General features: G+C 45.2%; 1 protein-coding gene across 1 annotated transcript in view; it reads left to right on the plus strand.

The window, feature by feature from the left end:
- The window catches only part of LOC8034137 (glucocorticoid-induced transcript 1 protein), a 102499-nt gene that overhangs the window by 74252 nt on the left and 6375 nt on the right, over positions 1-21872 (plus strand). Inside the window, exons 2-7 of the mRNA XM_029984279.4 lie at positions 6844-6983; positions 14454-14540; positions 16403-16654; positions 17655-17723; positions 19297-19444; positions 21431-21572. Of these exons, the coding sequence (XP_029840139.1) occupies positions 6844-6983; positions 14454-14540; positions 16403-16654; positions 17655-17723; positions 19297-19444; positions 21431-21572 (838 nt within the window). The remainder of the gene's footprint in view (positions 1-6843; positions 6984-14453; positions 14541-16402; positions 16655-17654; positions 17724-19296; positions 19445-21430; positions 21573-21872) is intronic.

The raw sequence follows: 21872 nt of genomic DNA on the forward strand, positions 1-21872 counted from the left end.
CTAAATTCGGTTCTGCTTGGGCTGGATTCTGGTTTCAACTTGCAGCTCGGAGTGTCTTGCGGCAAACGGATCGCCCGTTGCTTGCGTGACGTCATGATGCTCTCTCTCTCTCCTCCAACTCGTCCTCGTCTCCTTTCTCTCCTGCGTCTCTCTCTCCTGCTTGCCGTTGTTGGCGGTGCTCCTGCCTGCTGCGCGCCGCTTTCGCCTACTCCTTTTGCTTGTTTTGTTGTTCAGGGTCGGCGCGTTCTGTAGACTGCGTGGCGCTAGCGGCTGGGGTTTTTCTTCTTTGTCATTTGTTCTCTTTGTCCTCTCCTCTCTTTCTTTTCGTCACTTTCGCTTACCTTTTTTCTTTTTCCTCTTACGTAGCGGCGTGCGCTCGCGACTGGCTTGCCGATGCTGTGCCTCCCGCCTTCGGTTTCTTTTTTTCACTTCTGCGTGCGAAGGCGGTGTCAATTTCATTCGGTGGTTTGTGTCAAGTCTGCCTGGTGCTTCTGCGATTACTGGCTGACGGTCGTAACCACTGGTCGCCGAGACTGTCGAGGCATGTAGGCTCGCTTCGATTCAACGACTTGCTCCGGTGCGTTCGTCGATACGCCGCCGCCGTTGTTAGCAGACGACGTCGAGAACGAACGGCGGTTTAGCAGACGACTTATCGGTCGCCTCCTCCGCCATTTCGTGGTCTTTGCTTCTCAGAGAAGGTAAATACAACTTTGAACAGTTTTCTTCACGCTATCGATTAAAGGGGCAGTGCAACGATTTTAATGTTGAAAGAATTGCCAGTTTGCATTTTTTATATTGTTTATACAAGCCCAAGTGACCAAAAACGCGTCACCTTTACCGAAAAAACGGCTATTCTGCTGCGTAATCGCAAGGCAAAGAGGAATTATTTGCCGATCTGCAGCCGCCGGTGGCGGCTACGGGAACTAAAATGACGGCGTCTCTGGGGGATGCGCGGAAGTCAACAAACCCTGTCCCCCTCCGCTGCTACACTCGCCGTCAGCCCCGTGGCGAACCGTCCTTTGTGTTTATCGCTAGCCGCGACCTTCGACGAGGCTAATCCTTTGAAAGTCGACAATCGCGGAGGAAGCGGCTGGGGTCTCTGAAGAGAGGGCCCAAGGGGAAACCACGTGAACCCCCAGAGACGTCACTCGAAAGTCGGCGTGGAGAGTTGGGAGGCACTTTGACCTTCGATTTGGTTAATTTTTTTTAAATAAGAACTAGCGGTCGCAAGAAAATGCGGCTTTCGGTTTTTCGTTCCATAGGTGACGCAGATTAATTTCCGCAGTTAATTGGACAAAGTCTGAAAATTGTTGCACTGCCCCTTTAAATCAACCGCGGCTAAAGAAATCATATCGCGTTGCCCTTTGAGAAAAAAACAAACAATCGGTTACTCAGTTTTCGGAATGTGTTCAAAGTGATCTTACTACAATAAGCGTCGTAAACACAAATGGCTGCTTTTTCTCAATTTTGCTTCTGCCGCGTGTTTGCTTTCGAGAGACGGATGCGACGAGTAAGCGGAAATGCCCGTACGATGAATGGTTCGCCAACAAAATGTCTCGAAAACAGCTCGCTATGGGACGTAGTACGAAAACATTCCCTGTCGTCGTTTGACCATCCATTTTTTTTTTTTTTTTGTATAAACGTTTTAAAATTGTTTTGTATTTGTCTCCGCATTACTTGTCGAAGGCTGCTTGTTGGAACTACGTCGCGCGCTTGTGGATGGCTTCAAAAAGTGTCGAGTCACCAGCGCTCGCACCAAATGCTGGATCCTTCACAGTCGTCGTTCCTTTACAGCATTTTCAGAGCCAACCGAGTTTCGATGGCACGGCGACGAGAAATGGGTTCCAAAGCATAGCAGAACCATGTTTACAATTTATGCGAGCGTTTTTAGCATGCCTTCTCCAAAGGACATTTTATCACTCTTTCTCCATCTCCAATACTTACACTTCTTTTTTTTTTTTTTTTTTTTTTTTTGTCATTGGACATGTTATTGTTTTTATACTTTCTGACTGCCATCGTCGACAGAGATCAGCAGCTTTTCTCGTGTGTCGGCTGTTTCCGTGCTCGTCGACATGATTGCGCTACTTCAAGGCGACGTTGGACGTGCTGTTGCAATGGCGGCGAAGCTGTTTAGTGAAGAGCGGCTCAGCTGGTGAAGGGTTGTATTTGAGGTGTCTCCAGCCAATGCCGCCTAGAAGGCCGGCGCATTACGTCATCGTTCGTGGTTTCCCGAAATCCCAAGGGACAAACGCGCTGACGCGAGCTCGCTGGCTTCCGCAGTGCTTTGTTTGCGCGTGCCTGCTCATTCACACTTGTATGCGGAAAGCAAGGGTGCCTACATGTAGACACCCTAAAGTCGTCTGCTTCTTGCGCAGGAGTTGCAGTGACGTCAGGACGACGCCGAGCTCTGATTGGCTCTCATTGAAGGAGACTGGGTAGGCGTCAAGGCAGCTTGCTTCGAGATCTGGCCACCATCTTTCACTCGGAGCCAATCAGTTTGGCAGACGAACTTGCGCTCCGCATTAGCAAGGGCAGAGAGCTCACGGTGAAGGCGGAGCTTCTAGTTTCAGCTTCGTTGGTGACGTCACTGTTCCTTCCACGCCTGACTGGTTGAGATTTTCATCGAGGTTAATTTATGGAGCGTCTGGATTTTCCTTTGTTCTCTCGCTCTCCTGTTGGTTCGAAATACCACAGTTATCTCACGTATGCACGCACAAAGGTCAACTGCTTTGAATCAGTAATATATATACAGGGTGTTTCAGAGAACGCAGGCCAAATCGCTCCTGCGAAAACTACTCGTGGCAACGAAAAAAGGCTTGTGGCGTTTTTTTCCTAAACCAGGGGCCTATTTAGGAAAATTATTAAAGTCCAGGATAATTAAGTTGTTAATTATCTTTGCGTACCATATTTAACTTTTTAATATTGTCTTTAAGGGCATGGTTTAAATTAGAAAATTGCTCAGCATCGTCGAAAAACACTAAATTAGGAAATTGCAGAACGGTAAAAGTCACGCGAAGCATTTTACGGCTTTCAGAAAAACCGCACAAACTCGACGGGTTTTTAAGTTTCGGTTTGCTATCGGAGCGCATCTCGGCCCCGGCGGCACCGCGCCTCGTGGAGAGATAGTGCAATCAACCTCTGCTGCGCTGTCATCGCGCGACGATATATATGTCATCGCGACACACACGCACACCCACACACACACATATATATATATATATATATTCTTAATCTGTATCAATCGGTGAAAGTTAAAGTCGGAGATGGCTGCACCTTGCACTTTTTGCAAATCCCGTGCTGCGTGAAAAAAAAAGTAAGCATAATTTTTTTTTTGTACAGGCGGAAACAATTGCCATGGCTCTAAATATTGCGTTCATTTTATTTGTGCAGTGTATTCATTCAACTGACATACAGATGATTGCACTGTACCAGTGAGATACTGACACAAGAAATCCACCAGACAAACGAAGGAAGTGTCGGAGGTTGAACCCAAACCCACGCAAATCTCCACGGTTCATTCTTTTTTTTGTTTCTTTTTCTCCTTGGGCATATTTGTTGGTGTCCGAGTCGGAAAAGACAAATAAACGACCCCTTTGTCAGATGCTTCCGCAGGTCCTCTCATACACGTTGCTGATTAGGAGGGACGCCGCACTGCTTGTACACATGCTCTTATTCATGGCATGCTCCGGCGCATTGACGGTTTGTCCCGCCTGACTGCGTCGCCCGTACCGCAACACCCTGTCCGCTTTAATGGACGAGCCACACTGGCTTAATTGGTGCGTTAGATGCGACCTTGGGTCATCCTATGCATGGCCCAAATGCACTAATACAAAAGCAAAAAAAAAAAAAAGCCAGATAAAAACGGCATAGCAGTACTTCCTCATCTGCCATATGCATTTGTCGCTTTCTATTTTCTTTTTTCGTTTGTCTAGTTGGGCTGCTTTGCTTTCCACACAGATTTCTATGTTACACACTGTAGGTGTTGCGTGTACTCCTGCAACTGTGCATGTGGACATGTGGGGCTTGAAGGTGTAGTCACTTTAGTTATCTGTATTTATTTGTTTCGGAATACTGCCATCTCGCGTGAAGATTCTAGTAGGTAAAAATTGAGAAAAAAAAATAAATCAAGATAAAAAGCATTCGCAAACTAAGCGAGACGTGCAACGAACGGAGCAGTTCTTTTTTTACGTGTCTCCTGGTTTGTTGCATATTGTGTGCATACGTGATATTTGTCTTTTTTCATTCTAATTATGAAAAGGAGGTTCCAGTCTAACATACATCAGCAGAAACATCACTCTTGTTGGAAAGAAAAAGAGGAAGGCCCATTTAGGAGGGTCGCTGGAGTTAGAGGTTTTAGGTGCATGTATTGTTGTTCAACTGCACAATCATTATGTCGAAACTACCCTTGTGGCAGCTTGGACGTCCAATTGTAGTGTATATGTAGGTCTCTTCTTTTTCTTTTTTTTTTTATGCAAAACCGGGTCTTCCCCAATATTTGCATTCCAGACACATTCTCTAAAAGCAGGTATAAGCCCATGTCTCCCCGAAAATTTAAACAAGATTTTTACAGTCTTCTTTGCTTAGCCACAACTTTATAAAAAGATAACCACTCAGTTCCAGCCATTCTGAAAACAAATATACTAAGCTTCGGCTTATTGGGAATTCAAATAAAACCTCTATTTGACGTTCCTCAACATCATGTGAAAACAAAAAAAGCACTATGTATGCAGAGTAACACTGTTATCGCAGACAAGCAGTCACCAGATTTAACTTGTATCTTAAAATGGAACGACTGCGATAAAAACTGCTAGTGTGGCGGAAACTCCCGACTTAGGAAGGTAACCTATAAGTGCAAGCTTTTTTCTTTTTTTTGTCCAACTCTGTCTCCGACTGATGCTACTGTTACATTACATACTGCCGTATATATGTATATTGTAAAGATTCCAGCTCATTGCCATTACAACACATTATTCAGCCCTGCATTGTGTGCAGGAGCATTGCATGGCTCGTGCTTGACTCTTTGGGGCAGTGCTGCTCCGAAGTATGGACAGTAAACGGCTGCTTTCATGTTGTGATTTTTGTCACCTTCATGCGTACACGTGTACACACAGAATTCAGTATGACAGGAGAAAGGTAAAAGTATGAAAGTTTGCTGTAGTCAGATACAAATTAATAATGTGCTAGAAGCTCCTTCCACACCCTGATTGTCATCGGTCACTAGAGCCCTGCACATCTGCGGATTACCCGCAGATCATCGGCAGTAAACTAGCGGATGCGGATAAAAATGAATCAGATTTGGCGGATTGAGGATAGGGTGCAAGTGCCAGCTTGCGGATATCTGAGGGTCTGGATCTACATTTTTGCCGAGGCGGCCCATAAACATGTGCGATCGCGATCGCACAGTGTGAGCAAGTGATAGTTTTTGTGTTTTTCTTGTATGTGATTTTTTTTTGTGTGTGTATTTTTTGTTTAGCTGGCCTATCATAAGCAATGAACCAACTAGCTCAGCTTAAGCCCATGACAAGTGATACTATGAAGTGCATCATCAAATGTATTGCAGGAGAAAATAGACTACAAAAGGTGCCAATCGGGAAGAAGATTGTTCCTTACGTCAAGAAAAATCCGATTCTCACCAAAGATCCCTTTAGAATGTTCTATATCGCCAAAAATGCTGTCCCTAGAAAAAGTAAAGAATGCAGGAGCATCAGTCGTCCCGGCAAACATATTTTTGTTTGGCAAGGAAAGAGCAGAAAATGTTCTTTGGGCAAAAAAAGCAACCAAAAACCCAAAATGTACGAGCCACAAGAAAGTAGAAGCTGCATGTGGCTTCTTCTTCCCCCACAAATAGATTGAGGAGCCGGAATTCAATTCTCTGGAGTGGTGAAACTTGTGCCAGCTTGAGTTTGCACACCTTGTTCTTATGGCACAATTCGTGCATGCCATAACAACATCAAGTGCACTAACGGAGAGGGACTTCTCATTAACGGGTATTAATTTAAGAGAGGCAAACCAGTCCGAATCCGTCCATGTTGACAATTTTCTGTTTCTTCATAGCAACCTCAACAATAAAAATGTTGTGTGTGTGTGCTTTTTTTTTTCTTTTTTTTTTGACAGTTGGCATTGAGTTGTTTTTAAGTATGGTTCCGAGCCTGGCAGTTGAGGGTACATGTTTAAAACTGAAACTGATAGGAGGTGTTGTCAACATTGAATATTGTGATATTTCTCAGTGGTGGATTCGCACCTTACCATTTATTTGGCATTTATTTGGACTGGAGCATTCTGAACTAGTATCAGACTATGAACAAGAAGGACCCAAATTTAGTACCATGCAGTCAGTGTTTGGTGTTTTCAAACTAATGATGTCAGAGTTTTCACTTTGCACTAAGACGGGTTGGCACAAAAGGAGAGTTATTTGGGCTGTATCTAGGAGTTGAGGGACAAGATTCTTCATTTACCAGATGCTTGCTTGTTCTTGGATATTTGGCAGTTACCACCAATAGACCTTTTTTCAAAGTGCACAGCGTACATTTAGTGGCCGCACTCTCAACAACAGGTCTGTGAATTCTGATGAGAGTAGAAAAATGGAGGCGTACATGAAGCGGCAATTTGCAATTATGGCAGCAATGCTGTTAGTTGCAGAAGACGATGAATTGCTTCCTGCTACATAAAATATGCTTCCTAATTGGGCGGATTCAACGCAAAGGATGTGGAATCAAAGTCCAATTGTATGAGGAGCGGCTTGATGACAGCATTGATGAATACCGAAGACTCCTTCAGACTTAGCTCCAATGCGGAAGTCTGTGCCAAGTGCTGACGGCCTTGCTTACGCCTTTGCTTGCGCAGAGTGCAAGTCGAAGCCGCTGAGCCTGCTGGGTGGGCTGATGCGGCGGACAGCCTCTCTCGATGCCATCTACCTTTCGGCACAGTGGCCACGGGACCTGCACAGCTACTGTGGTCGCCCCATGGTGGACAGGGCCACGCAGGTAAGCGCCCATCAACCTCCCCGCTTTGCTTTGTGTACCTAAGAAATCGAGGGTCAGCGGCCCCCGCGAGGAAGTTTCATTCAGTCCTCTGGCCATGTTGAAGTGGAAGCTGCCGCTCGATGAAGTAGCGTTACGTTCCACCGTAGTCGCTCAACCCAGTTTTTTATTTGTCTTTTGGAAGCTTGACCACACAGGCTTTCGCTTTTACAGCAGTTGCGTAGCTTGCCGGACATGCATTCTTTTTCGTAAGAAGCCGGGCATAGAATATTTATTTTGACTTAAAACGAAAGAAACACACAAGAGGACGAAACAGACGACACAGCTTTCGAAAGCTGTGTCATCTGTTTCGTCCTCTTGTGTGTATCTTTCGTTTTAAGTCAATGTAGATTACCAACACGCTCAAGTTTATAAGAATATTTAGTTGCGGTGCGCTACATAAATAGCCTTGTATGTGCCTACCGTAAAATACCGCAGAAGTGCCCATGTCTAGATTAACCCAGTTTTCAGCGAAAGTGAGGTGGTCAGTGGTCACTCCCCCGATATTTTACGGCAGACATTTTAGGCAAAATTTTCTGTGGTGTTAAGCGGAAACGCGCCTGTCTCTGGCATCTTTGGCGAGTAACTGGAGATGCTTCCAGAACGTTTGAAAACAGCGTCGAGCTAGGGGCACGTCACTCCCTTAAAGGGGTCATGAAACAGTTTTCCTACTTCTTCCTCCTTAGCTTTAATCCTCAACTCAAATGCCAATTGTGAAATCACGTCGTCGTGACATTCTTCGGCACCGGTGCGATGACTCCTAGCTTCCAGCGTGCTTTTTATGCACGCCATAGAACTTGCCATTCCCCAGTGATGATAAGTTCCGCCAGGGCACTCATTGGCCACGAACGCGAATCCGAATATTCGTCGACGGATTTATTGTTGACGAGCGCATACGCCCGAGTGACGCAGTTCTCGTGTCCAATGCATGAGCTGGGCTTGGCTGACGTCAGTTTGGCACATTGACGCGCTTTAGGAACCGCGGGTATATCATAGTGAAAAGGCGGAGAGCTTTCGGAGGAGAGAAGGTACAAAATAGTCCGCTATATTTTCAAATGCTCGTACCGAAAAGCTGGCTTTTGACTTTCTACCCTTTTTCTTTTGGCCAACTAAACGATATGTGATTAGTAAAGTCCTAATTTAAAATAATTTATTCCAGCCCAAAATTCATTTCATGGCCCCTTTAATTTGATAAGTAAACGGTTGCTGTCGGTGGCAGTCATGCTTTGTGCTGGCTTCTCTCCGGACCATGACAGTGTGTGTTTGTAGTTGTTGGCTTTACCTCGAACTATAGGCCTCTGTACAGTTTTGCACCTCAAAAGTACTTTAAATGCAGAAATGAAAAAAAAAAAAAAAAACTTTCTTTTGTAGTTTTTTTTTCTGCTTCGCCACATCCCATTTTAATCCACTGATTTGTGCTTATATTGAATTGAAATGAGTAATGTTCCCTCTCTCCCTATCTCTCAGCTTTTAAATTTTGAGAATATTCAGCTGGAGCTTTCGGAAGACTCTCATTTACTTGCGAGGTTAATAGAATTTGAGGGCTTGCACGTAGCGACTTTCAGTAGCACATGCTTGGGCCCTTTGGCAGACCTTGAAAATGTGCCATTGTTTGGTTCTCCCGCGGACGTTCAGACCTTGTTGGAGGGAGAGCAGCTGCGTTTCTTTGAGGGGTTATCCATTGTCCGAGCTGTTCCTATAGAACAACAGAAGGGGCCACTTGAGAGACAGAGCGAGTGCAAGAGGTCACTGGCATTGAATCCATTGCAACAGGTGTCTGTACTTGTTTAAATACCAAGTCTCTTAGCGAAGACTTTTAAAAATCGCTACAAATGGTGTGGTTGAGATCAAGAAGATTTCTGGGAACACACTGCCAGCCATGGTGGACGTCAGAAGTTGCAAGAAACACTGATTAACTAAACAAGTAACCAGCAATTGACTAGTTAACTTTTTAATTAGCGAAAGTGCACTTTTCAAAATGAAACTTTCTGAGCAATGTCACTTCCTGTTTTAGATAAAGCTGCCGATATTTGGCTACTATGATTTTAAGCATCAAGATGACTCAAGTATAAAGTGACCAGACGTCCCGATTTAGGCGGGACAGGTCCCGCTTTTCCGGCCGTGGTCCCGCTGTCCCGCCAGCGTGCTTGTGGGACACCGTTTTGTCCCGCTTTTGCTCCTCGAACAGCGGATAGATGGAAGATTCGGTTAAACGAAAAGATCGCACCGGCGAGACGATGCCTCCTCTGATCAAGGAACAAGATATGCTCGACAGAGAAGATGCTGAAGGTCAATTGGCGTATGACATGTGAACAGTGCTATGGACCATAGTACACAAGAATCAATACATTAGTATTAAAGGCATATTCCAACCAAATGTATTAGATGGCTGCAAGCCACACAGTATGCAAATTGCAAGAAAAAAAATGCACACGGGGTATACGAAATAAAGAAAAGGTATGATTTGTTACCGAAATTCAAACTTTTCAAGTCTCACAACACAATACCCCCCCCTCCTTTTCCCGATACGCGTCCCGCTTTGGGGCCCGAGGAATATGGTCACTTTACTCAAGTACCGTTCCTGTAAAGCATGCCCTTTTTTAGGGGCCGTACTCCTGCCTTAGAATGCCTTTATGGAAAGTTATGGTGTCTCTCATTAATGAATCGCTGATTCCCACAGATTCATTCAATGCTTGGCTCACTCCATGTTCTGCCAGTATCAGTGTTGGGTAAAATACACCTAAAGAATAGGTTATGTACCTTAAGCAAGGTAGTAAGTACACGGGTGCAATGTGCCTGAAGTATTATAAATACATACTTTCAAAGTAAACTACAAGTACTTTTTAACACAATTTTTCATGATGCCATTTCATTTTTCTGTACAGTGAATCTTTTTAACTGGCATGCGTTGCCCCAAGGGTAATCGGGGGTGCATCAGTTATTTTTGGAAATGGCAGCGAATATTGGATAAAGTCAAGTTACCACACATTAGCTGTTTTTGGATATAGGGCCGAATTCAGGAGTTCCTCCGACTTCTGCTTTTGGCACCACTTGCACTGGCTTGTGCCAAAGGGGATTAAACATACTAAAAGAGAGCATGACGTCAGCCCCGTAGCTTCTGCAAGCAATCCTCTTGTGTACAGTGTCCTCTCCTAATATCTTTGTCCCCCTCACTTGCACTGAACAAGCGACAAGTAGCGAGAGTTAAAAGTGCTTCTGAAAATGCCCCCTGTAAAACGGAGCAATGCGTCGTCTGTTCACGTTTTTCGTGAGAGTAGAGCTCCAAAGAATATCCCTCCCAGTATTTGTTCAGAGTTGACGAAGCATCATTTTGTGATACAAAATTAACAAGACGAAAGTTGGTGAATGTACTTTGAAAAAGTCTGGAGTTATGCTTTCCTTGGAGAGTACCAGAAAAAATTACAAGTATGTACTCGGAGGTAAACTACAGTTTTCTAAACCTACTTGAAGTAGTACTTTAAGTACTATGTTCTTAAAGTACTTCACAACACTGCCCAACAGGCACGTAGTCAGGGGGGGGGGGGGGGGGGGGGGGCAAGCCCATGCCCCCCCCCCCCGAAACAAAATCCTGACTACGTGCCTGCTGCCCAGTATACATACCTTTTGAAAGCATTCTCCTCAGTAGTGCAAGTCATTGTGCTCACTGAACTTGTTGTTGACTTGTGTGTTTGGCACTGCAATTGCCCCATATTGATTGACGTCCTACGTTTCCCTAGAAAGCGACAAAGCCTCATTCCAGGGCTGCCTACATTGTGTGCGGCGTAGGCGCAATCTCTAGATTGGAAAGTGGAGGTGGCATAAAAAATGTGTGGATTCGAGCTAAACAATGAGGCAGCAGCAGAAGCTAGCATTTTTGTTTGTTCGTCTCACACATTTGCTCAAGATGTTCCAGCATTCGTGATGTACTAGTACTATCGTGATTGCATTTTGTAAGGATATTTGCCCATAGCTAGGAATTATTGAGCTTTCATTTTATTACAAAGGCTCTTCTTTTTGCAATGTCAGGAGTGTTTGTGTACAGCTGTGCAGACTTACTGATTATTGAAAGACTTAGTACTGCAAGACTCTCGATCTCTGAAGTTTTTTCCCCAATTTCACAAAAAATTAAGGTTGTGCAAACAAAATTTTTGAAATATGGAGTTTGAAGGCCAGCTAAAACTTGTAATCTTTAGGGTCCTCTAATCCATTCAACAGGCACTGTGTGCGAAAAACGGAAGCTGACAGCAAATAGAGGAATCTGCAGTAATGTGAAGTTTGAGTTGAGCAAGGACATGCAGCTGCCCAAATGGGCTGTAAATATTTTGTAAATGTCTGTGTGTGCATAGATAAGACATTGGGGCAAGTACTGATTAAGCACACCATGGCAATCGCTGCAATCTCTGAAGACAAGTAGGATTGGGGTGCTGACAAACATTCTGTTAAAAATAAATCTTTGGTTGGGGCTAGTTGGTACATATTGATTAAAAGTTTAAAAGGCAATAAAAGACACACATACGACACACACGGACAGGCGAATCTGTTAGCAGTATCTTGTGGCGAATCACTGTCCGGACATGGGCAGCTTGAATAAAAGTTTTCTCTCACTCTTGTGGAGAAAAATATCGGCCTTTGTGCGACTGCTTTGTGATATGGAAACAAGAGGACTTTCATAAAACAAAGTTGCTTTCTTGTTTACGACAAAGGCAATGCAGTTTCATGATATGGGAAAAGACTGGTAGGGAAAAAACGGTCCTTTTCTTTGTTAGGAAGCTGGCCACCTTTGCCAACTTTTGAGCCCTCTGCGGCCTTTTGTGTGGAACATCAAGTAAAACACATTCCCTTTGTATTTAGTGATAGATATAAATATCTTGACTGACTTTCTGGGCCCGTTTGCTCGAAGCCGGTTAACTTTAACCGCAGTAAAAAGTTAGTAGCCCTTCCCTACTATGTACATACAAGTACCTAGCTGAGTTTGACAAGGGCTGGATGAGCGATAGCTCCGTGTTTCATTCTGGAGTGTTAGCTAGTGTCACCTACTGGTTGTAGCGAATATAAGTGGCTTTCGTGGAAGAGTTCCCGAAAAGGGGGGGGAGACCCAAGAATGCGCGCTACCGGGGTTTTGCGACGTGGCACGGCACACTTGAGCTGAAAGGGAAGCTTGAAGAGGTGAATTCGGACATATATTTATTCCGTGAATTTGAATATTAGGTTTGTTTTGCCCGAAGATGTAACTACACGTGAGAAAACACAAAAAGCCTCTGACCAGTCGTGACGTCGTACTAGGATCTTTGGGCCGCCAAGTGCGTGTCGCTTGTGTGGGCAGCGCATGACATTGCAAGCTTGTCGGGTATTTTCCCCCGCACTGACACCAGTCATGACATCTCTTTCTGACCTTTTTGAAAATGGCAAGAGTGCTCGTGGATAGGTTTGACAAGCGCTGAAGATGCAAGAGAGCGGAGATTCCGAAAACTCCTAATATGAAGTCACTCCCAGGGAAGGAGGGGCTTCAGTGGTACTTTGAAAATTAAGTTCTGCAGCCTCCGTGCACCAAATTGAAACATAACCTCGACATTCGTGATCCTGGACACCAAATGAAGACTATTTAGGAGTTTCTCCTCAAATACAGAACTGCTTGGTGTTTCCCTTTAAGGAACACTTTTTGTTGCTCGTAGTACAGATATAGGGTAAGGTAAAACTAATTTGACCCTTGTTTGGAAAATTTCTAAATGTTTGGCTGTTTGAAGTGAAGACAAGCTTATTAAAATTTTCTTCCATGTTCGAAAGAGGATGGCAAAGTTCAGTACTAGAAACAATGAGGAAGAAGTGAGCACTGAAAGGCGGGCGGTACATTCGCGGCCTGGTTGACCAGCATGCAAGAACTGTATATAACACCATCATAAATTGAAAACCATGTAATTCAGCTCCAGTGAAAATAGGCCTATTACTAAATTACCCAAGCATCAAAGGAGAATGCTGAGAGTGTAATTCTATGTTCTGCGCATGCTGGCCTTCCCCGTATAAAAGATTCGGTGTAAATCGTCATAACCGGCTTCGAGCAAACGGGCCGAGGTAACTTTTTCCCTGCCCAAGTTTGCATAAACCAGGGTGTCTAGCGACCGGGAAAACCGGGAATTGTCAGGGAAATTTTAATTACCGGGAAAAATCGGAGAATTGTCAGGGAAATTGTCAAAAAGCGAGCCCAGTCAGGGAAAATGAGCCGAAAACGCCATCGAGTGCCCTGAGCAAAGACTTGAGGACTTGGGGGCAGAAATATAGGCAATAAATTCTGCTTAGAGTGAGGCGCGGGCTCTGCTCCCCCATGTAGAGTGTGCTACACGATGCAAAGAGAACAACCGACAAATCCAGTTCAAGCCATGGATTGGATTGGATTGAGAGCGCGACACTAAACTGGATCCAGTTAGAGCTACTAGATTTAGTAACAAATGGGAAAGCCGCAGGCTGCAATCCAATCCAAGCCTTAATCCGAAAGTATCCGAAGGTGCATCCGGCGGCCATGTTGCCATTTGGTTATTGACGTGTGTGGTTGAGCGTCGTGTTTTCATCGTTTTTCCAGAAGTGGCGTCTTCACTGGCAATGTCAGCGGCAAGAAAGTGCTCGTTTAATCTGGACTAGACGAACCCAAATATTTCGGAATATGGCAGTTAGATTAGGCCCGTGCAAAATAATCCTCATTGTGCTCAATGCCCAATGCCTTGTGTTGTAATGGTCTTATATATTTAACCGCCTCTAGAGTGGTCAGGGAATTTCACCTGAAATCGTCAGGGAAAACCTGGAAAACTCGGAGAATTTCGAAAGAATAATTTGCTGGACACCCTGATAAACATACTCCTCTTTAAAAGGCAGGTCCGCATACTTTTCCTAGCCTTTCTAGCTTCCAACTGATTTCAGAGGAAGATTTCCCAATGAGCAAAATGTAGTTCTATTTCTAGCTTTTTTTTTTTTTTTTTTTACTTAGACTTTTATTTTAGTACATACAGTTTCATTATAGAAATATATTAATGTAATGTAAACATAACAACCTGTTCTGTTCCTGGAACCATAATGGTAACGCATCCCTTTTAAATCTATAAACTTAGTAATGAAAGCGGATGCCTTTTCAGACTTCGAAAGCTGGTAACAGTGAGGCATACGTTTTCAATCCTCGAACTGGTAACAGCAGTGAGTCCCTTCGGAACCTACAGAACTGCAACTGTAATGCTTTGCTTTTGAACCAACAAAAGTGGTAATGGGAATGCATAATGCATTGCTTTTTAACCTGCAGAACTGGTAACGGTAATCTATTCCTTTTGAAATAGTCAAGGAGTTGACTGTAACGGAATCCTGTCCCAAAAAGTTACAAGGACCGTGGAACATACCTGCTTTTGAGAAATGTGTGCAATGTTTCTCGTTCCTGATTGGTTCCTTCCCGTGCAGACGTCGGACGACTGGAAGGAGGTGGACAGGATCAAGTACGTCCAGAAGAAGACCACCCTTGCCTCGGGAGATTCCTTAGAAATGAAGGCAAGCTTGTCAGCTTGTGTGCTTACACACTTAAAATGCCCGGTCACAATCTAATTGCTTGCTTGCATTGCTTCCTTCTGTTTCCAGTTTCAGTCCCATTAGTTTGGCCGAAACTTTTGAAGGCACTGCCAATTTTCCGCGCTCTTCGCATCCCCGGTTTGCTGCTAACTGTCCAGGGCAGGAATTGTCGTACTTTTCAATCTAAGGAATAGCTGTCTGCCTTGACTGATAGCCAAGGATCCCCTCTTGGTCTAGGCGTTCATGCAGTGAAGAACTGCAGAAGCCTAGAGGCCTCAGAAACGATACGCATCCTAGGGAGTGTATTTTCTCATGGTTTTCACATACATGCTTGGCTCAGGTCTAGTGAAATAGAGCTTAAGCGAGCAAAGAAACAAAAGAAACACTTTACCAAAGGACAAGCTCAGTCGAGAAAATTTTAAAGCTTGTTGAATTCATGAGTGTAGGGACTCTGGGGAACCCACTGCAGGAACCCATTTGGAAACCCATGCCCCAGAGTTGTGCACTACTATTTGGGATCACTTAACGGTAGGGTGACCACTTTTCCGATGACTCGCTGGACTGTCCCGCATTGAGGGCTCATGTCCCATGTCTCGCAAGAAATACCAAAATCTCAAAATGTCCTGCATTTCGCAGTGTCGTAAAATTCGCTATGTCACTTATGGCGTTGCTGAACAATGAACGGGGCACGGGGAAGCACAGAGGTCGCTGGTAACCGTTCGAATCACAATGGTACGCCATTTCCTATCCGAGCATTGCAGGAAGCGACCGTTGTTCTTGCAGAAGAACCGATGTGCTTGCGCCGTTGTGCCTCTTCCCTGGATGGCAAGCATTGGAAGAGAACATTGCTCGCCAAAAGTTGAAAAATAAATTATTGTAATTATTCTGAAATTTTTTCTGTGTACTGTTTCTTTTTTTCTTTTGATGCGTTGAGTTCTGCTGCAGTCGATTTTTATGTTTGCAACTTAGGCAGATTTACTAACATATTTGGCGTTAAAAAAGAAATTTATACATATATATAATCACTGGGAATAAAAATTATTTGAGCTTAATTGCCACAATACAATTTGCAGGTGTGTGATACGCTTTTGGAGAGCACAGGATATTAAATGTGCTAGCAGAGCCAGAAGGTGGTCGCCCTACTTGACAGGAGTGTGCTTTTTGTCAATGTGAATTAAAACAAAATTCCATTACAGCAGTAACTTGGGGTCTTCAGCTTGTGTCATGCAGTGTTATGTATTAAAGACGATGTTATCATTTCTGCTGCTCTGGCTAAATTTTTCATCTGCAGCAAAGACTCCATTTTAAAGCAGACTAAGTTCTTGCTGTCTAAACCTCCATACAACAAATATGATTTTTACATTTCTTCTTTTTAAATAAATGAAGCAGGAGAAAGGTCAAGATAGTTCAGAGAGGGCTGTGTGAGTGTCTAAAATAAGTTGGAAAGTTAGTCAATTTTGGGAGTTTACAGGCTAGACCAACAAAAGCATCTAACATGTTCCAGTGGGGGTCTGGAAATCCATTTTGATTATGCTGGAATCTTTTAACACACAACCAAAACCTATCATTGTAGGGCCTCCTCCGCAGTAAATTTCAATCGTACCGTAGGCACCTAGTCTGGGATTCGAACCAGGCGGACGAGTCGAACCCAGGACCCCTTGGGGCTAGAAGAGAGCCAGTTTGGCTGTTCATACATCGAGGAAATAACTTTGCCAAGGCAGGCGACCCCCTCCTCACAAAATAAAGCCACATTGTAGATCGCTCGCTCTCCTTCTCTCACCCATCTGCCGCGACCAACTCCCGGGCAGTCGGGTAAATCCGTACCCCCCCTTTTCTCTGCGCAGTACATTCGGCAGAGGCTGCAGAGGACGGCAACCCAGGGTGGCCGTACGTCCCCCCGCTGGAGCCCCGTCCAGGGGGACCACCAGCTTGGAGGTCTGGCCCAGCAGCAGCAGGCCCACCTTGCATCTCCCTCTACGTCCCCCTTCGCGGCCCCCGGGAACCCCACGGGCCCCATCTCCATCCCTGCCCGCTCGGGGCCCGGACGGGGCTCTGCGCTGCCGCGCATGCGCAGCAGCGTGGAGGGCCTCAACCAGGCAAGTGGATCGAAGCATATGGTGGGGAGCGGGGACGGGTAGGCATCATTTGGCGATCGGCACGATCCGGCAACTGGGGAAAACAGCCGGGATCAACCGAACGGTCAAGGTCGGAGGAAACTGGCCGAACGATCAAATTAGGCAACTGGCCGAACAACGGAAATAATGCGATTGGTTGAATAATCAAAATTAAGCGATCAACCAAACAATCAAATTTACGCAGTTAGCAACTTGGTGAAGACGGACGATTTGGAATGGCGGAACTATCGAGATTGAGATCGGCTGAATCGAGCAGTCTTTGTTCGGGTGTGGACATGCTCGGCACACGTTTGTTTTGACTTGATCTGCATAATTGATTGTTGGGATAGTTTGTGCATACATATGGGGAGCACAACTGCCGTGACTGTACCCAATGTCGACTTTTTTTGGGCTACGTTGTCAAGGATAGTGTAGCTTGCGCAGTGCCATGGAAGCTGTTTGTGCGGGTGCACACTAACGAGCTGCAAGACGAAGCCACACGCTCACTCCACAGCGCGGGGCTGCAGCACTGGAATCTAGGCTAGCCTCGACAACGCAGCCTAAAAATGTTGACGCCGTCTATAATGAAGAGACTTTTTGGGCACGCAGAACTTTTTGTGTGCTCGAAAACACGCACGGATAGATTACCTCTTCGCTTGTACGTGTCTTTTGTATCAAAACTCACCAAGGACATAAAGATTCCAGGGTATTGTGCGAGGAACATCGCTCTGTACACGTCGTCGTTGGGGTGTGCCAGTTCTTTTATGACTTAAATTTGAATGCTTGCCATATTTTTCAAAGTGCCACCTCTAGCCATGAGGAGTTTCTGGTGTGGAATGAACATTTTTTGGAAATAACGCCTTTCTCGTGCCTTACTGTGTTTCGCCTGCTGCACGTCTCGGCCGAGGTTTGAAATGGTCAAGTTGTATGCATTGACTCACTATTAGTACACTGAGCCCCTTGTTATCTCGTTTTTCCACAGGAGATTGAACGCCTTGTGCTCAAGGGAATCTCCGGAGCTGGTACCGAAAACGAGGCTGAACTGGAAAGGGTGCGTGCCATGGTTCTTCGCATGCTTTAGAGCCTCGACACACTCTGGATGGATAGATGGACGCTAACGGCTGTGCCTTTTATAACGGGCGATAGTTTGTGCCACCTAGCCTAGAAACCAAAAGAACCAAAAAGTATGATTCTTTGCCTTGCTCTTTTAAGCCAATTTCCTTCCCCTCTACATTTTTGGGACTATCACCAAGCGGTGTGGGATATCACCTGACCATTTATGGTTTGCTGACTGCAGCATTTCATTATCTCGAATGAGCCAAACTCAAGAAACTCACAATGCAACCTACATGTGACCGCAGTGAAAAGATCAAACTCCACGCTTAAGCCTTGCTGGTGACCTATAATGTGACATTAAGATGTGGAAATAATTTTACAGCCGAGCTGTTAAGGGCTAGGTTCCCCAGAATTGTGTCCGTGTATGTCGACACAAACCTACCTGGACAGCTACCGCCATCTATAAGCGACGGCGGCAAGCACACAACCAGTATGGTTTTCGCCGTCACTCGTAGATGGCGGCAACCTTTCCAGCTATAGTAGAAGAATGGATAGTTGGGCGCGTTAATGGGAATTCATCGTAGGAAACGGCGCGAAAAACAGACGATGACGAAGAAGAAGCACACAGTGTATCGAGTACAGCTACGCTGGTCTTCCTTCTTCACGAGAGTGGAAAGGCTGAACGTTTTTTTTTTTTTCTTCCTTATTATGCTTGTCATACTTACACCTAAAGCATGCCGTACATCATGGCGAGATGTGGAGATTGTTCAAACCCCATAGCAGTTATGGTTCAGCATCATTACAGCACACTTTGCTATCGTTACTTAATCAAGTGAGAGCAAATGCTGCGAACATCTTTGGAAAATTTAATAAAATGTTAAACATTGTATTGCAATGTAATTTTTCATGTGATGTGTGCAGTGCCATGTAGTATGAATTTCCAGTTGCTTTTTGCATTGCAAGTGCCTATCAGTGCAATGGTACGAGTAGTGCTTGTGTTTCTGTTTTAGTTTTTTTTCGAGTATGTATAATTGCAGTAATGTGAACAGCTGTGCTCGTGTTTGTGTTTTCATCTTACGGTAAAATGCCGAGCATCCGCACATTCCCTACTAAGTGCCCACCCCAAAATTTTGCAACATCTGAAAAAATATGCTCAGTAGATATATATGTAAAATTAATGACCTAACAAGCGCTCATTCCCCAATTTTTGCGATTATCTTCATATTTTGAGTGGGCGCTTGCTCGGTATTTTACGGTAAGTTTTTCTAAAATTTTGGTTTACAATGTTGCTTTTCCCGAAAGTGTCCGGGAGATGACCTCGTCAAGCTGTGGCAGCGATATTTTCGTCCTAGTTTCCTCCTTTTTGTACGAGCCAGATGGGGAAATAGATACCTCATAAGTGGCTTGCAGCCCTTCTGCCGTTCGCCGAGGGTGGCATTTGTGTGCTGCAGTTGACATCTTTGTTTCTCGTTTGTGCACGACATCAGCGGGCTATCAGGGAGAGTACACTAGGGTCGAGAATGATTTGGGCAAATACGGTAGTCATTGCGGGAGCGTGTGCCACGCAGGTGATGGGCCCCACCCCAGAGGGCCACAGGGCTCCGATTGCGGAGCTTTTTCACTCCACGTGTAGCGTGGACACTCAGACCCCGAGCGGCAGCGAGGGACTTCCAAACAGTGCCTCATTTCACGGCACCTCAAGGCCCGACAGCCCTGGTAGGTCATGTACACATCAGCAGTGTAAGATGCAGTGTGGTGAGACGCAGGCACATATCTGCAGGTCTGATGCATTTCAGGTGCAGGCACATACCTGCAGTGTATGATGCAGTGTGGGATGTTGCATATTTAGGGTTCCGTGTTTTCGAATAAATCCGAAAAAAATCCAAAAAACGCTAGCCGATAAATTTTTCATAGATTTGGATTTATCTGAAAAACTCTGAATTTTGAAGTTACGTTGACGAAATAAAAATAAATAGAAGGACGGTGTTTTACAAATAAACTATAAGAGCACAAGGTCAGTGGTCCTGAGGACATGCCACTTCAGTTTCCTTTGAAATCTAGAACTACTGACAAAAGGAGTTTGCCTAGCACGTTGAGGTTCCTGTAGGACGGGGGTCTCAAACCCGCGGGCCGCTTGCGGCCCGTGACTCGCTGGGACGCGGCCCGCAGACAACCAGCTGCAAGACCCCGTCCCTTGAGTGCTAGAAATGGCATGCGCTATAATGATCTCATGTTGCCAATTCATTTCCGCTCGAGACTTAGCTCTGCTCTGATAACTTTTTTATAATTTTTGCTTCCGAGATTTTTGTCATATGGTAGTCTCAATTCCGCCACTAGGCTGCAAGCGTGAGCACTTTGCTCAAGGACGCACTTTTGATGCACAAACTCTCGCTCAGCAGAGCAACCGTCAAAGATAAAGCTAAGAGCTTGAGATTTTCGCCTTCAAAAAATATCACCATTAAACTACAAGAATTTTTTCAGACTGCTGCTAAAAAGCTCGTCAGAAGTGCAAGAACTGTCGTATGAAGAGATTTTCTTCTTTTTTAGACACGTTGGGCTCGATTACCCTAATTCCCGAGTGAATTGATCAACAGAAACGGCAGTGCGCTTGCTCTCGTAGGAGCGGTTCCATTTTAATTCTTGTTTTCACATCAGGCAAGGGCCCAAAAGAGTCGTAGGAAAATTAAAGCTGAAGATGTCACTAACAAAATTGCTAGTTTACAACATTAAAAAGAGAGCTGAGGTTCCACCTCTACAAAATCTCACGACCCCGCCCTCCCTTCTTCCGTAGGTTGGCGCTAAACCTGTCGGGGGTGGGCTGTCTGTCCCCTACGCTAAAATTTTGAGACCTCTGGTCTAGGATAAAAGCTCATGGTACCCGGACTTATTTATTTCATTTTTGAATTTTTAAAATATATAAGAGTAAAATAATTTAAAAATTTCAAGAAATTGGGAATCTAAAAAAATAAACTCCGATAAACCCTGAATTTTCAGCAAAAAATAAACTCCAAGAAACACCCTCCGAATTTCACGAGAGATAAACTCGGAAAACACGGAATCCTGCACATATTGCATAAGGTCACGCACACATCGGCAGCGTATGATATCACGTAGTGTGTGATGTCATGCAGTCTACAATGGAGTGTATCGGGGATCTGCGGTGTACGATGCCACGCAGTGTATGAGGTTACACAGACGTTATTCGAGCCGCCGCTGATATTCCGCTTGCTCGCAGCGCAGCTAGGCTGGCCGCCAGCAGTTTTCATATTGAGATCCCGCAGAAAGCAAGGAGAAGGAAAAACACCAATTTCTGTCACTTCCGGGCTCAGATCTTTAAGTTTCGAAACGAGTGGCATAATGCATTTGGAATAGCCATAAAAAGTATGTTTAATAAATGTCGTTATTAAAAGCGACAGGAACGTTAGTTGCAAAAGCTCTATATTCCTTCACCTTGTACGTCACTGCATGAGGAAGAAGTGAGGAGGAGCCCAGTGGAGGAAAAGGGCACAATATTTCGAGAGATGCATCCGCATGCTATTTTTTTTTTCATTGGTTTGTTTATATGACATTACCTTAAGGGGACGGTACGAAAAATCCGGATCTTGGAGGCACTGCACGCAGTGTGCAAGAGGGAGCGTAGCTCGCCCGTGCGACGCAGGGGTGTTTCCCAGAATGAAGGTGTCGCATTGTCTCGGTGCGCAGACTGTGATAAGAGCGGCTCCCCGGAGCCGGACGCGGGCGGCGGCCAGCTGAGCAAGCTGGGCACCAGCCCCCGAATCAACAAGTTCCTGGCCAGGGAACCCCCCGACGGTTGTGAGAAGGTCAAGATCATCGACGAGGGCAGGTCGGTGTGCCATCTCTCGCCCCATTCGGCGGCCGAGTTGTAGACAGCAGTTTGTTGGCGGAGTGGTAGACTTCGGCAGGTTGTCGGGCATATTCGTTCATTGGCAGTTTTGTCGGCCAGTTTGTTGGAAGTTGTAGACGTTGGCAGTCCATTGGCCGTGTTGTAGACGTTAGCAGTTCACTGGCAATTGCAATGTTGGCAGTTCACTGGCGAAGTAGTTCGCGGGCAGTCGTAGACTTTGGCAGTTTATTGGCCGAGTTGTAGATGTAAGCAGTTGTAGACATTGGCACTGTGGTTAGC

Source organism: Ixodes scapularis, unplaced genomic scaffold (genome assembly GCF_016920785.2).
Source record: "Ixodes scapularis isolate PalLabHiFi unplaced genomic scaffold, ASM1692078v2 PGA_scaffold5__190_contigs__length_132052651, whole genome shotgun sequence".
NCBI lineage: Eukaryota > Metazoa > Arthropoda > Arachnida > Ixodida > Ixodidae > Ixodes > Ixodes scapularis.